At 41.1% G+C, this 15,200-nt stretch overlaps 1 protein-coding gene across 7 annotated transcripts in view; it reads right to left on the minus strand.

The window, feature by feature from the left end:
* The window catches only part of CDC16 (cell division cycle 16), a 40,229-nt gene that overhangs the window by 13,878 nt on the left and 11,151 nt on the right, over positions 1-15,200 (minus strand). For 5 of the 7 annotated variants that reach the window (XR_002732753.2, XR_002732754.1, XM_023217716.1 and 2 more), the window contains exons 11-13: positions 14,797-14,870; positions 10,476-10,601; positions 2,223-2,375 (exon numbers count right to left, since the gene is read on the minus strand). Coding sequence is in view for 5 of the 7 variants with exons in the window: in XM_023217716.1 (XP_023073484.1) it covers positions 2,223-2,375; positions 10,476-10,601; positions 14,797-14,870 (353 nt within the window). In the remaining 2 variants the exon portion in view is untranslated. The remainder of the gene's footprint in view (positions 1-2,222; positions 2,376-10,475; positions 10,602-14,796; positions 14,871-15,200) is intronic. The other 2 variants (XM_026447164.1, XM_023217715.1) reach the window with 1 other exon arrangement.

Raw genomic sequence — 15,200 nt, forward strand, 5'->3', positions numbered from 1 at the left:
ATATATATATATATATATATATTTTTTTTTTTTTTTTTTTTTAAGAGTCTCACTCTGTCACCGAGGCTGGAATGCAGTGGTGCAATCTCAGCTCACTGTAACCTCTGCCTCCCGGGTTCAAGTGATTCTTGTGCCTCAGCCTCCTGACACAGCTGGGATTACAGGCATACAACACCATCCCCAACTAATTTCTGTATTTTTAGTAGAGACGGTTTCGCCATGTTGCACATGCTGGTCTCAAACTCCTGGCCTCAAGCAACGTGCCCGTCTTGGCCTCCCAAAGTGCTGGGATTACAGGCGCGAGCCACTGCACCCAACCACAGTAGTTATGTTCTATAAAGTCACTGTGCACACTGAGTTAGCAAATATTGAACTGCGGCTCCCAGGGGAAACACAGTTAGATTCCTGCAACTCTCTGGTAACATTTTCTCTAATCTATCAATGCGTAACCTTGTTTTATGTGTGTGTCTGTTTAAAGACGTCTTATGTGATACATACTGTTGATTCATCAATGTTGAAGTCAGGGCCAGCAGCACTGTAACTGATGCCTGCCTGAATGAGGCTTCTCAAACACATGTGTTTCCTCTGTCAGATACATCACAATTAACACGAGACAGCATTTCACTAAGCTTGGGGATTATTTCAAAACAGTGAAATTACCAACAAAAAGCACAAAAATGTGAAAACTGTGACACTAAATAGACCACAAAAAGTACACTGGTTTATAGTTGAACTGGGAAAAAAGGCAGAGCATTGCCTTCTTAGACTCCAGCTGGAAATGTGTGTGCCAGGAGACCCAGCTTTCTCCCAGCCATGGGCATGTCTGCCAACGGCTAGGAAAGCACCTCAGGAACTGATTTGGGGATTACAAATAAATTTTAGTGAGTAGGCAAATTTGCAAATACTGATGATTACTGTATTATATTAAAAGATTACTATTTTAAAGTTTCAAGCTTTAAAAAAATACCTAGATAACCCATTTTTTAGAACACATACATGCCATAAATGACACTGCAGTAGTATTAATACTAATTTACAGCCGGGTGTGGAGGCTCACGCCTGTAATCCCAGCACTTTGGGAGGCTGAGGCAGGCAGATCACAAGGTCAGGAGTTTGAGACCAGCCTGACCAACACGGTGAAACCCCGTCTCTACTAAAAATACAAAAATCAGCCGGGCGTGGTGATGGGCACCTGTAATCCCAGCTACTCAGGAGGCTGAGACAGGAGAATCGCTTGAACCCGGGAGACAGAGAATGCAGTAAGCTGAGATTGCGCCACTGCACTCTAGCCTGGGTGACAGAGCGAGACTACATCTCAAAACAAAAACAAAAAAACTAAAACTAATTTACCATTTTAAAATTTGTATATCATGAAATGCAAAGGATTACAGACATTTTTCTCTTTGAGCGTAACACCAAATCACTTATTCCACAGATATCCTAGGGTACAGTAAAGCCTCCACTGAGCCGGGCGCGGCGGCTCAAGCCTGTAATCCCAGCACTTTGGGAGGCCGAGACGGGCGGATCACGAGGTCAGGAGATCGAGACCATCCTGGCTAACCTGGTGAAACCCCGTCTCTACTAAAAAATACAAAAAAACTAGCCGGGTGAGGTGGTGGGTGCCTGTAGTCCCAGCTACTCCGGAGGCTGAGGCAGGAGAATGGCCGGAACCCGGGAGGCGGAGCTTGCAGTGAGCTGAGATCCGGCCACTGCGCTCCAGCCTGGGCGACAGAGCGAGACTCCGTCTCAAAAAAAAAAAAAAAAAAAAAAAAAAGAAGCCTCCACTGACCAGGAAACTCAGAGATTGGGTCATTCTAATTACTTAAATTTTCTGACTTACTAGTAACTAAATAGAAAACACTTTTGTTTCAAAAACCATGTCAAATCTTTCTCAAATACACAAATTCAACTCCTTATCAACACAGAGATAACTAAGGATTCCACAGTGCTCCCAGCCACACTGTGGGGTATGTGTAATCTGAATTGTCCAATCATGTAAGAAAACAAGTGGTAGTTCAGGTCAAAAAAGACCAAAACCTGGGTTTAGAATTTTTAAGGAAATCCAAGATAACAGTTTCTTTTTTCTATCTCCTTCTCCTAAAATAGAACACTTAACAGTACAAATCTACTGAAGAGTCACTTTGGTCAGTTAACTCTAGTAACTGTCTACTCTACTTACAATCACTAGTTAACCGAAGGGTTTCTAGTCTTCCAGTACTTACTCTCCATTCTGAAATGCAACCACGCCGACCTCATGCATAACAAAAGGGTCTTCCGGTGCAATGCTCAGAGCTTGGCTGAAGAACCTTTCAGCTAGTTTTGAGTTATTGGTCAAACCATATTCTAATCCAATATACAGCATAGGCAAATGACACCTAAAAAATTGGAAAATTTCACATATTCAACACCAAAAACTGTGATTTAGCAGAAATTAATCTGTCAACTTCAAATCTGCAAAATAATTTAAAGGTAGCCAAAACACAGCATTTACTTTTTTCTAACTCTTAATTTACAAATATTTAATGAATGCCTAATGGACTTTGGACTAATCAGCTGCCACTTCTAGAATCTATCTGCAACTTATTTACCTTTAATTTTCATTTTATTCCACAGTGAAAAAACAAAAACTCTAAAGCAAAAGGGCATGTCTCTGTGGTGCTGTCTTCCTCCTTGATGCTAATGTCATGCCACAGCCGACAATGGTCTTCCTGATTTATTCACACCATTTATCCTTCAAGATTGCGTTCAAGGTCTACTTCCCTTTACGAAGCTACCTCTGAGTTTTCTAACATAAATGCTCTCCCTTCTGTGAATTCGCATGAGAGTCAGTTCTATGCAGAAGAGAACGAAGAATGCTCTGTGTATGGATTCCATTTTCCCACCGTCTGAGGCAGTTCTAGGCAGAGTCAGAACTACTTTTTAATTGAATCTTCATCTGTTCACACGACTGGATCAGCGATTGCATTAAAGCAAGTGTAATAAGACAATCTTTCTTTTATGATGATCTCGGAACATCAATAAATACTGATTGTCTGGTATGTGCTTTGGTTCTAATAGAGAGCCATAACTCAAATTAAGATTATATACTCTACAGAAGGTCATGACAAATTCTTTAAAAGTATTTACAACTAACCTCTTGGAAGTACTTTCAAAATGGCAGCGTAAGGACCTCCAAAAATCTATTCATCCATAGAAGCAACAAGAACACTGGCAAAAATTATCAAAACCAACTTTTTCAGAACTTTGGAAGGTAATCAAGCTCTTAAAACAATCTGAGGAGTGTATATTCAAGAAAAATGGCTAAATCTCAGTAAGAACAACAAACTTCATGCTGCTTTAATTTGTCTTATTCCCATCTCCCTTTCCCTAGCTTTGCATTACAAAGCAGCCTCATAACCACAGTAGTTGTAAAGCCATTAGCCTGGCAGCCACTGGAGAAAGCAGAATTAATTTAGAGTTCCTCCAACACCCCACAGGGAACTGCTGCTATCTGACCTCTCTGGTAGCTCCTAAAAGAGCCCCACTCATAGCTTGTCTTCTACTAACCTCCGAGCCTAGTGAGAAAAGCTCTATCCCCAGGGGATTTGTTGGAAACAATCAACAGCAATTATTTAGCACTGGCTGCCGCCTCAGGCAGCTATCCCAGTCAGGGCAAACTGGATGCAGGCCACAAACTTAAAAGGAAACCTGGGGAATAAGATGTCCACAGGGGGCTATAAAGAGCTCTGACACATTCCTGGGGATTGGGAAGGCCATACCCCTGCACAGGGCTATATGCATGCACAGAAAAGGCCTGAGAAGGCCCTATTATCTCATCTCTGGCTGATCTTGAGGCTCTGTGCTAGAATGAAGTGAAGGCTAAGGCAGAGCTGTCAACAATGCTGAGTGCTGAAGGGGTGCAGAGTCCTTCCGCAAAGGGTGGAAGACTTACTGGTTTAAGAGATATCAAAGCTGCTAGTTAACTCAGCAGAGGCTTCAGTGGCTTCATACAACAAAGGATATAAATCAGAGAATTAGTTCTGGAAAGTCACTAAACAAACAGTGACAATGACCAATAAATCCTGGGGCTGTGTGGGAAAATCCAGAACTGCCCCATTATATGACTTCACATATCTACTTTCAAAAAAAAGGACATGCAAAGAAACAGGAAACTATGGCCCATACACATGAAAAAAGCAGTCAACAGAAACCATTCTGGGAAAAGCCCAGATGTTGGACTAACAAGACAAATAGCTTAAATAAGCCATGTGAAATTCTAAAGAACTAAAAGAAATTATGTCCACAGAACTAAATTATGAGAACAATGTCTCACCAGAGAACACCAGTAAAGATATAGAAACTATAAAAATCAAGCAAGTAGCAAATCTGGAGTTACAAAGTACAAAAACCGAAATAAAAAATTCACTAGAAGGGATTAAGAGCAGACATGAATAGGCAGAAAAAAGAATTATTGAACTTAAAGATGTCAACTGAGTTTGTCCCATCTGAGAAACAGAAAAAGAAGAAAAATGAACAGAACCTCAGAGGCTTGTGGCACACTAACAGGTATACCAACACACGTATAATAGGAGTCCCAGAAGACAGAAGAAAGGAGCAGAAAGAATACTGAAGAAAATAACAGCCAGAAGATTTCCAAGAAGCTTTAAGAACTCCAAGAAGAATAAACTCAAAGAGATTCACACCTAGACAAATAACAGTCAAACCACTGAAAAAGATGAAAAAAAGAATGTTTAAAGCAGTTACAGAAAATCATTAATTACATACAAGGGCAATTTCAGTAAGATCAACTGCTGACTTCTCACCAAATATCATGGAGGCCAGAAAGCAGCTAATGACATTCAAAGTACTGAAAGAAAGTCGACCAAGAATTCTACATCCAACAAAATTATCTGTTGAAAATTAAGACATTCCCGGGGGGGCGGGGGGGGGGAATGAGAAAATTTAATGCAAATCGCCTTACAGAAAACACACAAAAAAGCTCTACAAGCTGAAAGTACCCCAGAGAGTAACTGAAATCCACAAGAAAAAGTAAGACTACTAGTCAAGATAATTATGTAATTACAAAAGACAATTTAACACGTATTTCTTTTTTCTCTTGATTTAAACAGCAATTGTAGGCTGGGTGCAGTGGCTCACACCTATAATCCCAGCACTCTGGGAGGTCAAGGTGAAAGGAATGCTTGAGTCCAGGTGTTGAAGACGAGCCTGGCACACAGTGAGACCCCATCTCTAAAAAGTTAACAGAAAACTAGCCAAGCATGGTGGTATGGGCTTGTAGTCCCAGACACTTGAGAGGCTGAGGTGGAAGGATCCCTTGAGCCCAGGAGTTTGAGGATGCAGTGAGCTGTGATGGTGCCACTGCACTCTAGCCTGGGCAAGAGAGTGAGACTCTATGTACAGGTTGAGTATTCTTTAGCTTGAGACCAGAAGTGTTTTGGATTTCTGATTTTTTTTTTTTTTTTAATTTTGGAATTTATGCATCCCTAGTCTGAAAATCCAAAATGTTCCGGTGAGAAATTCCTTTTGAGTGTCATGCCACTGCTCAAAAAGTTTTGGCTTCTGGAACATTTTGAACTTTGGATTTTCTGATTAGAGATATTCAATATGGAATTATATTGTTGGGTGGGTCTATCACATACAGAAATGTAAGGTTTACCAATAACAGCATAATAGGAAGCGGGTGACAGCAAAGCTGCATTACAGTAAGAAAGTAACATTGGATGGTAACTTGAACCCATAGGAACAAATAAAGAGAACTAAAAATGGTAAATAACAGGGTTAATATAACAAATGATATAAATTATACACTTCTTACAGCTTCTTTGAAAAACAAAATTACATAAATAATAACCATGTATAATTGAGAAAATCTGTCATTAGTACATCTGCCCAGTAAGAAATACTAAAGGGAGTCCTTTATGCTAAAATAGAAGGATACTACATAGGAATTCAAATCCACATTGTTGAAGAAGAGTCAAATTCTAAGAACTCGAAGTGCAGGCTTCCAGGTTACAGGTAGATTTAAGATTTTTCTGACCGGCAATTGGTTGAAAGAGTTATTATCAGTAGTAAGCAATATCTGGGTTGTAAGAGGTTGCAGAGACCAACTTTTATCATGCAGAGGAGCCTCCAGGTAGCAGGCTTCAGAGAGGATACATGGTAAGTGTTTCTTCTTATCAGACTGAAGGTCCATTAACATCCATGTTGATGTTAACGCTGTAGGGTGTAAAGGGGCGTGTTGGACCCCCACTTCCCATCATGGCCTGAACCAGTCTTTCAGGTTAAATTTAGAGGGCCCTGGCCTAGAGAAGGAAGCCCATTTAGATAGTTGGGGAGGGTCTTCAAATTTTATTTTTGGTTTCCAACATGAAGAAAGGAGAGTCTGATAAAAATAGCTATATTGGTAATTATGAGACAGTATAAAAATGTGTTTTTGTTTTTAACTCTTCTATCTGATTTAAAAGACAACTAATAAATAATAATCACAGATCTGTGCTGATGGACGTATAATAAGGAAGATGTATTCTGTATGACAATGACAGCATAAGGAAGCAAGAGGAAACAGAGCTATATTGGAGTAAGGTTTTGGTATACTATTAAAATTAAATTGGTATTAATTCAAAGTAGGTCGTTTTAAATTAAGGTGCTAATTATAATCCTAAAGATAACCAACCTAAGAAAATTACTAAAAAATATAGTATAATAAAAAAAAGGGATAAAAATGGGACATTATAAAATATTTACTCAACACAAAAGAAGGCAGTAATGAAAAATACAGGAACAAAAGATGTGATGTATAGACAATAAAGAACAAAATGCCAAACATAAATTCTATCTTGTTAGTAATTAAACATAAATGGAATAAACAGTCCAAAGGCAGCAACTGGCAGAATAGATTTAAAAACTTGATCTAACTATATGTTGTCAACAAGAGACATGCTTTAGATTCAAAACACAAGTTGAAATTAAAAGGATGAAAAAAACCACACCATATAAACAGTAACCAAAAAGAGCTGGTGTGCCTATAGTAACATCAGATGAAACAGACTTTATTAAAAAAGTATTATTAGGGATAATTAGTGATATTTTATGATGATAAAAGGCTCAATCCATCAAGAAAATATGACAATTATATACACACCTAACAACAGAGACTAAGAATATATGAAGTGAAATGTACCAGAATTGGAGGGAGAAATAGAAAATTCAACAATAAAATGTGAAGACTTTAATACCTCACTTGCAATAATGCAGAGAATCAATAAGTAGAAGATCAATGATGAAATGGAAGACTTCAACAACACTATAAAAAGTAGATATAACAGGTATCTATGGAACACTCCACCCAACACGAGGAGAATTCTCAAATACATCTGGAATAATCTCCAGAACGGCTCACAAAAAAGCCTCAATAATTTTTTTCTTTTTCCTTTTTTTTTTTTAAGATGGAGTCTAGCTCTGTCGCCCAGCCTGGAGCGCAGTGGCGCGATCTCAGCTCACTGGAACCTCTGCCTCCAGGTTCAAGTGCTTCTCCTATCTCACCCTCCCAAGTAGCTGGGACTACAGGCGTGAGCCACCACACCTGGCTAATTTTTGTAATTTTTTTTTTTTTTTTGAGACGGAGTCTGGCTCTGTCGCCCAGGCTGGAGTGCAGTGGCGCGATCTCGGCTCACTGCAGGCTCTGCCTCCCGCATTCACACCATTCTCCTGCCTCAGCCTCCCGAGTAGCTGGGACTACAGGCACCCGCCATCTCGCCCGGCTAATTTTTTGTATTTTTTAGTAGAGACGGGGTTTCACCGTGTTAGCCAGGATGGTCTCGATCTCCTGACCTTGTGATCCACCCGTCTCGGCCTCCCAAAGTGCTGGGATTACAGGCTTGAGCCACCGCGCCCGGCCAATTTTTGTATTTTTAGTAGAGAAGGAGTTTCACCATATTGGCCAGGCTGTTCTTGAACTCCTGACCTCAAGTGATCCACACCCCCCTGGGCCTCCCAAAGTGCTGGGATTACAGGTGTGAACCACTGTGCCCAGCCAGCCTCAATAAATTTAAAAGGACTAAAATCACACAAAGTATGTTCTCCAACTACAATGGAATTAAGTTAAAAAACAACAAAAGAAGAAAATTTGGGAAATTCATAAGTATGTGGAAGTTAAATGTCAACATATTCTTAAATAACCAATGACTCAAAAAAAAATCATAAAGGAAACGTAAAAATATTCATCCAATTTCAAGCATTTATCCAAACACAGACAAGAAAGTACAGGCTGCTCTGACAGAGAAGTAAACTTGAAAGAAAAATAATGCTTATCTTGATGAGTTATCGTGATGTTTTGGAGACAGTGTCCCAGCTGGTCACCAGGCTTGACTGTGGTGGCACAGTGAACATCCTGCCTCAGTCAGTGAACATCCTGCCTCAGTTTCCCACACAGGTGGGATTATAGGCAGGCACCATCAAACCCAGCTAATTTTTAAATTTTTTTGTAATGATAAGGTCTCACTATGTTGCCAGGGGTGGTATCAAACTCCTGGCCTCAAGTAATCCTCCCACCTCAGCCTCCCAAAGTGCTGAGATTACAGGTGTGAGCTACCATCCCTAGCTTAATGTGAGAATCTAATGACAAAGTTTGTTAGATTTGGAAACACTGAAGGTATTGTGTCATTAGTTATCATTGATTCTGATTCCCAGCTAGGAACTAACAAATGACTATTCTGTTTCTGGGCACCCAAAATGTCAAATCAAAATTACCAGACTGCAGCATGTGCCCATAAAAACCAACTCAGTGAATTCTTGAGACTTTTATTTTTTTTTTGGTAACAAATTATCAGATTGATGCATACGGGAAATATGCAGATACTGGAGTTGAGCTTCAGAAGAGAACTGGAAAAGGTCTCACCCATCTTGGTGAACAGGATGGAAAGACCTGAACTGAGTATGAGGATCATTTAGGTGGATCCGTAACTGGGTATACAACTGTAATCTGGAAGGTTATTTCTAGTAATATGTTAGTGCTAAGGACTGTTTGTGTCCCCTCTGTCCCCAGATTCATACATTAAATCCCTAACCCCTACTGTGCCTGTTCTTCAAGACAGGGCCTATGAAGAGATAATAAAGGTTACATGAAGTCCTAAGGGTATGGTTCTTACCCTATAGGACTAGTGTAGGGCTCTTACCCAGCAGGGCTAGTGTCAGGCTCTTATCCAATAGGGTTCGTGTAAGGTTCTCATCCAATAGGGTTACTGTTTTTACAACAGGAAGAGACACCAGAGCTCTCTCTGTCATGTGAGGACACAGCAAGAAGGCAATTATCTACAAACCAGGAAGAAACCCCTCAAGAGGAGCTGCACTGGCCAGCACCCTGATCTTGGACTTCTCAACCTGCACAACTATGAAAAAATACATTTCTGTCCTTTAAGTCACCCAGTCCGTAGTCTTTTGTTAGAGCAACCCTACTGACTAATACAGCTAAGCAGCTATGTCCTTCACAATATTTACTTGGATGCTTAGATATAAAATTCATACTTACCAAATTTAATATGACTATTGACTGAGGTTGATAATAATTTGGATGCAGAACTGAGTGCCAAAAAGAGTCTAACAGTTTGCAAAGAGATCAAACCTAACAGGATGAAATTCAATATAGATAAATATATGATTCCACGCCTGCATACTACAATAAACAAAGGTAGCTAACTTTCATTGAGTGCTTTCTATGTGTAAGATACTCTTCAAAGTCTTTAATTGGTATTATCTCAATTACTTCTCACAATAAGCCAGTGAGTAAATTTTGCTATTATTCCTATTTCTCAGGAGGCTAAGAAACTTGCCCAACATCACATGGCTGGGAGTGGAAGAACCAGGAAGAGTGCAGGAGGTATGACTCCAGACCAGGCCTCTGGACCACTGCACTCCCACTACCTCTCCAGGCAGGGATGGAGTCACCAGTCAACAGAAGCAGTCCACACAAACGAACCCTGTAAGTTGTAACCAATGGCGAGACCCGACAGTCAATGTGAATAGCAGTGCTCTACTCCTCAAAGTAACACACTCTTAGTATCAACACATTTAATATTGATATAAATCTAGAATATTGGCAAACAGAGTCCTGCACTTTCCACTAAGCCACATCAAACACCTTTTGGTAATAGATAAGAGATAATAATTTTGCTCATGAATATTTTTATTCTTGCATGAGCATGTGAAGAAGGGCTTTCATAATTCATCTCCTCCACTGGCCTAATTTCCTAGTTCCTTCTTGCACTGGTTGAAATCAACTGCTAGGCAAATTCACTACACCAGCCTCTTTACCCCTCCGCTGGCAGTTATTTTACAATCACAAGCAACTAGATTAAAAGGCAAGTAAAATGTTTTTGTTTAGTTTAGCAACCAAATAGCAGTAATAATAATAACAGAAATTTCATTTCTATTAGGAAAAACATCCCTTCATGGAGTCTGATGAGTTTACTCTGCCGTACCCTTTCATCAGCTGTGCTGCTGTGAAGTAAGCAGCCATCGCTTGGTCATGCTCACTCTCCACCGCAAACGAATGTCCATAGGCTATCCATGCAGGTCCGTAGGTTTTCTCAAGTGTTGTGGCTTTGCTAAAACAAGAGAGTTAATTTAAGTAACATAATATTTATTCTTTTTTTTTGAGACGAAGTCTTACTTTGTTGCCCAGGCTGGAGTGCAGTGGCGCGATCTCAGCTCACTGCAGCCTCTGCCTCCCGATATCAAGCAATTCTCCTGCGTCAACCTCCCAAGCAGCTGGGATTATAGGCCGCCACCATGCCCAGCTAATTTTGTATGTTTAGTAGAGATGGGGTTTCACCATGTTGGTCATGCTGGTCTCGAACTCCTGACCTCAGGTGATCCACCCGCCTTGGCCTCCCAAAATGCTGGGATTACAGGCACTGGTCTATTTATTCTTTTTTATTTTTAGAGACAGAGTCTTGCTCTGTCACTGGAGGCTGGAATGCAGTGGTATGATCATAGCTCACTGCAGCCTCAAAATCCTGGGCTCAAGTGATCCTCCTGCCTCAGCCTCTTGAGTCACTGGGATTACAGGCATAAGCCACTGTGCCTGGCTAATATTTATTCTTTTTTTTTTTTTTTTTTTTGAGAAGGAGTCTCGCTCTGTCCCCCTGGCTGGAGGACAGTGGCGTGATCTCGGCTCACTGCAAGCTCTGCCTCCCGGGTCCCCACCATTCTCCTGCCTCAGCCTCCCGAGTAGCTGGGACTACAGGACCCGCCATGGCGCCCGGCTAATTTTTTGTATTTTTTTTTTTTTTTTAGTCGAGACGGGATTTCACCGTGGACTCAATCTCCTGACCTTGTGATCCGCCCACCTCGGGCTCCCAAAGTGCTGGGATTACAGGCGTGAGCCACCGCGCCCGGCCTATTTATTCTTAAATTATTAATTTTATATAAGGAGATGGCCTCAAAAACATTAACATTCATTTAGTAAATAAGTGAACTGTCAACATATTAAACACTAATGTAACATCTATGGTGATTCATTTAAACTAAAACTGTTTTAACAGTATAGCAAAATTTTAAGAAATTTTAGGAGAGTGTCACAGCTTTTTATGTACGGTAGCAAAACCCATTAGCATTCTAAATAGAACTTAGAGATTTTACTTAATCCAGGAGCTCCACTTTGTAACCTAGTAGATATATCCTCTCATCCTAATAACTTGCAAGATAAATTCATTTATATTTTAAAGACAGGTATACCGAGGCTGGAGGGATTAAGCGATATCCGTAGATGGTGGTCAACAGATATACCCTGGTTACACGGACTGGACTCATATATATCAGCGAATAACTGTATAATTATACAGTGAACACTGTATAATGAACCCACAAGGAATACAGAGAACATACCACAAAACGTGGAAAACATATGGGGTGATACCTTACTTCCTTGTATTTTAAGTTTTCTTTTATCCAAATGTTTCCTGTTTCATGTAGAGCAGGGGTCCCCAACCCCTGGGCCACGGACTAGTATATCAGTCCCCGGCCTGGTAGGAACCAGGCGGCACAGCAGGAGGTGAGTGGCAGGCAGGTGAGTAAAGCTTCATGTGTCAAGAAAGAACCTGCCATTTGAAAAAAGAAAAAAAAAGCGGCCGGGCGCGGTGGCTGAAGCCTGTAATCCCAGCACTTTGGGAGGCTGAGACAGGTGGATCACGTGGTCAGGAGATCGAGACCATCCTGGCTAACACGGTGAAACCCCGTCTCTACTAAAAAATACAAAAAACTAGCCGGGCGAGGTGGTGGGTGCCTGTAGTCCCAGCTACTCCGGAGGCTGAGGCAGGAGAATGGCGTAAACCCGGGAGGCGGAGCTTGCAGTGAGCTGAGATCCGGCCACTGCACTCCAGCCTGGGCGACAGAGCCAGACTCTGTCTCAAAAAAAAAAAAAAAAAAAAAAAAAAAGCTTAATCTGTATTTACAGCCACTCCCCTTCACTTGCATTTCCGCCTGAGCCTCTGTCAGATCAGAGGCAACATGAGGTTCTTGTAAGTGCGTAAACACTGAGCTCTGCCTCCTGTCAGATCAGAAGCAGCATGAGGCTTCCCTAAGTGCACAAACCCTATCGTTAATCGCACATGTGAGGGATCTAGGTGGCACACTCCTCATGAGAATCTAATGCCTGATGACCTGTCACTGTCTCCCATCTCTCCCAGATGTGACCATCTAGTTGCAGGAAAACAAGCTTAGGGCTCCCACTGATTCTTCATTATAGTAAGTTGTATAATTATTTCATGTTACAATGTAATAATAACAAAACTAAAGTACACGATAAATGATGCGCTTGAATCATCACGACACTAGTGCCCCCACCCCTGATGGGGGTGGGGGCTTCCACAAAAGGGTCCCTGATGCCAAAAAGGTTGGAGACCACTGATAAGAGTCCATCACTGAATTGTACACTAGATTAAAGCAGCATAGCTCAAAAGAACTTTTACAATACTAATCATCTTTCTACGTAGAAGTTCTTCTAAAATGCTAACCATACAACCAACCAGGGAACGTTCTAGTTTCTTCCTAGTACAGGGTACTTTCGTGGCATCAGTTTTTCTAACAATCCTGGTATATGAGCATGACATCTCCCCCACCCCCCACCCCTTTTTTTTTGAGACAAGAGTCTCACTCTGTCAGCCAGGCTGGAGTGCAGTGGTGCAATCTCAGCTCACTACAACCTCCGTCTCCCAGATTCAAGCAATTCTCCTCCCTCAGCCTCCCAAGTAGCTGGGATTATGGGTGCATGCCACCACGCCCAGCTAAGTTTTGTATTTTCAGTAGAGACAGACTTTCACCATGTTGGCCATGTTGGTCTCGAACTCCTGACTTCAGGTAATCCTCCTGTCTTGGCCTCCCAAAGTGCTGGGATTACAGGGGTGAGCTACCATGCCCAGTTGACATCCCCATTTTTAAAGAAAGAGAGTAAGAGAAATTAATTTTCCCAAGGAATTTCAGTTGATAAGTCACAGAACTTGGATTAGAATTCAAATTTGACTCCAAAGTTTATGCTCTTTCCCTTAGAGATCAACGTTTTGTTTGCACAGAAGAAATCACAGAAATTAGAACATTTAGAGTTTAAGCAAATAATTCTTCATATACTTGACATTTTTTTAAACTTGAATAATGCTGGTTAAATAGCTTCACTAGGCTGCATGAGTTTCCTTAAGTTAAAACCACAGCAAATCATTATATGAACCAGTTCACCCTGCTAAGAAATGTTTTATAGTCACATTTAGTGACCCCAATTTTACGTAAAGTTTTGTGTAATTTCACAACTAATAAAAGAAATCCTAAAAGCAGAAGGTTAACAGGATCTCTGCAAGTGAAAAAGAGAAACTTTGAAACTACATTATTCTCTATTGTTTCATATTTATTCTCATTTATTAATTTTTAATTATTATTATTACTTTTTTGAGACAGAGTTTTGCTCTTGTTGCCCAGGCTGGAGTGCAATGGTGCGATCTCGGCTCACTGCAACCTCTACTTTCCGGGTTCAAGCGGTTTTCCTGCCTCAGCCTCCTGAGTAGCTGGGACGCACATGCCCACTACCACATCTGGCTAATTTTTTGTATTTTTAGTAGAGACAGAGTTTCACCATGTTAGCCAGGCTGGTCTTGAACTCCTGACCTCAGGTGATCTACCTGCCTTGGCCTCCCAAAGTGCTGGCATTACAGGCATGAGCCACCACGCCCGGCCATTTATTCTCATTTATAAATAAAACATATAGGTTCCTTGAGAATAGGGTCTACATCACTGATTTTTTTTTTCTCTCTCTCTCCCTGTGGCATCTTATAAAGAAAAAACCTCTTGAAGAAAACATCTATTCAGCCAGGCATGGTGGCTCATGCCTGTAATCTCAACACTTTGGGAGGCCGAAGCAGGAGGACTGCTTGAGGCCAGGAGTTCAAGACCAGCCTAGGCAACACAGTGAGATTCGTCTCTACCAAAAAAAAAATGTTTAAATCAGCTAGGTGTGGTGGTGCCTGTAGTCCCAGCAACTTGGGAGGCTGAGCAAGGGGATCATTTGAGTTCAAAGTGAGCTACTATTGCACCACTGCACTCTAGTCTGGGCAACAGAGCGAGAACCTCTTCACAGAGGGGAGGGGAGGGGAGAAGAAAAAGAAGAAAGAGAGAAAGAAAAGAAAGGAAGAAAAAAAAGAACAACATTTATTCTTTCACATTGCTTTTAGAGTACTCGCTAATTACTACTTGAAAGCTTATGAGCAAGACATCAATTCTATAGGTTACCTAGAGAGGAAGAAAACACATTCATACCTGAGATATCTTCTGGCATGTTCATTTTTATGACCGACCATGAGATAGTAACATCCCACTGCAAACCAAGACACCTAAAAAGTTCAAAATGTACCATAACCAAAGATTGCAATTGGAATATCCAATTGGAATCTGCAACAAATTAGGGTAGACAGAGGGTATACCAGATGTTTCTTATCACATATTCTAGTTAAGTTAGACATTTCTCTAACACAGCCTACTAAGGTCCAAAAGGAGAAGAGGGCAGACACTCCGTGGCTCTTTCTCAAGGAGATGTCTACAAAAGACAAGGCCCCTGGAGTCCCTGTTTCAAAAACCAGCCTGTGAGTCCTGACTCCCCTGCACTGCTCGTCTCCCCCAGTGTCCTGACCCCCTGCACTGCTTGTCTCCCCCGTGTCCTGACC

This window comes from Piliocolobus tephrosceles, chromosome X, assembly GCF_002776525.5.
Source record: "Piliocolobus tephrosceles isolate RC106 chromosome X, ASM277652v3, whole genome shotgun sequence".
Lineage (NCBI taxonomy): Eukaryota > Metazoa > Chordata > Mammalia > Primates > Cercopithecidae > Piliocolobus > Piliocolobus tephrosceles.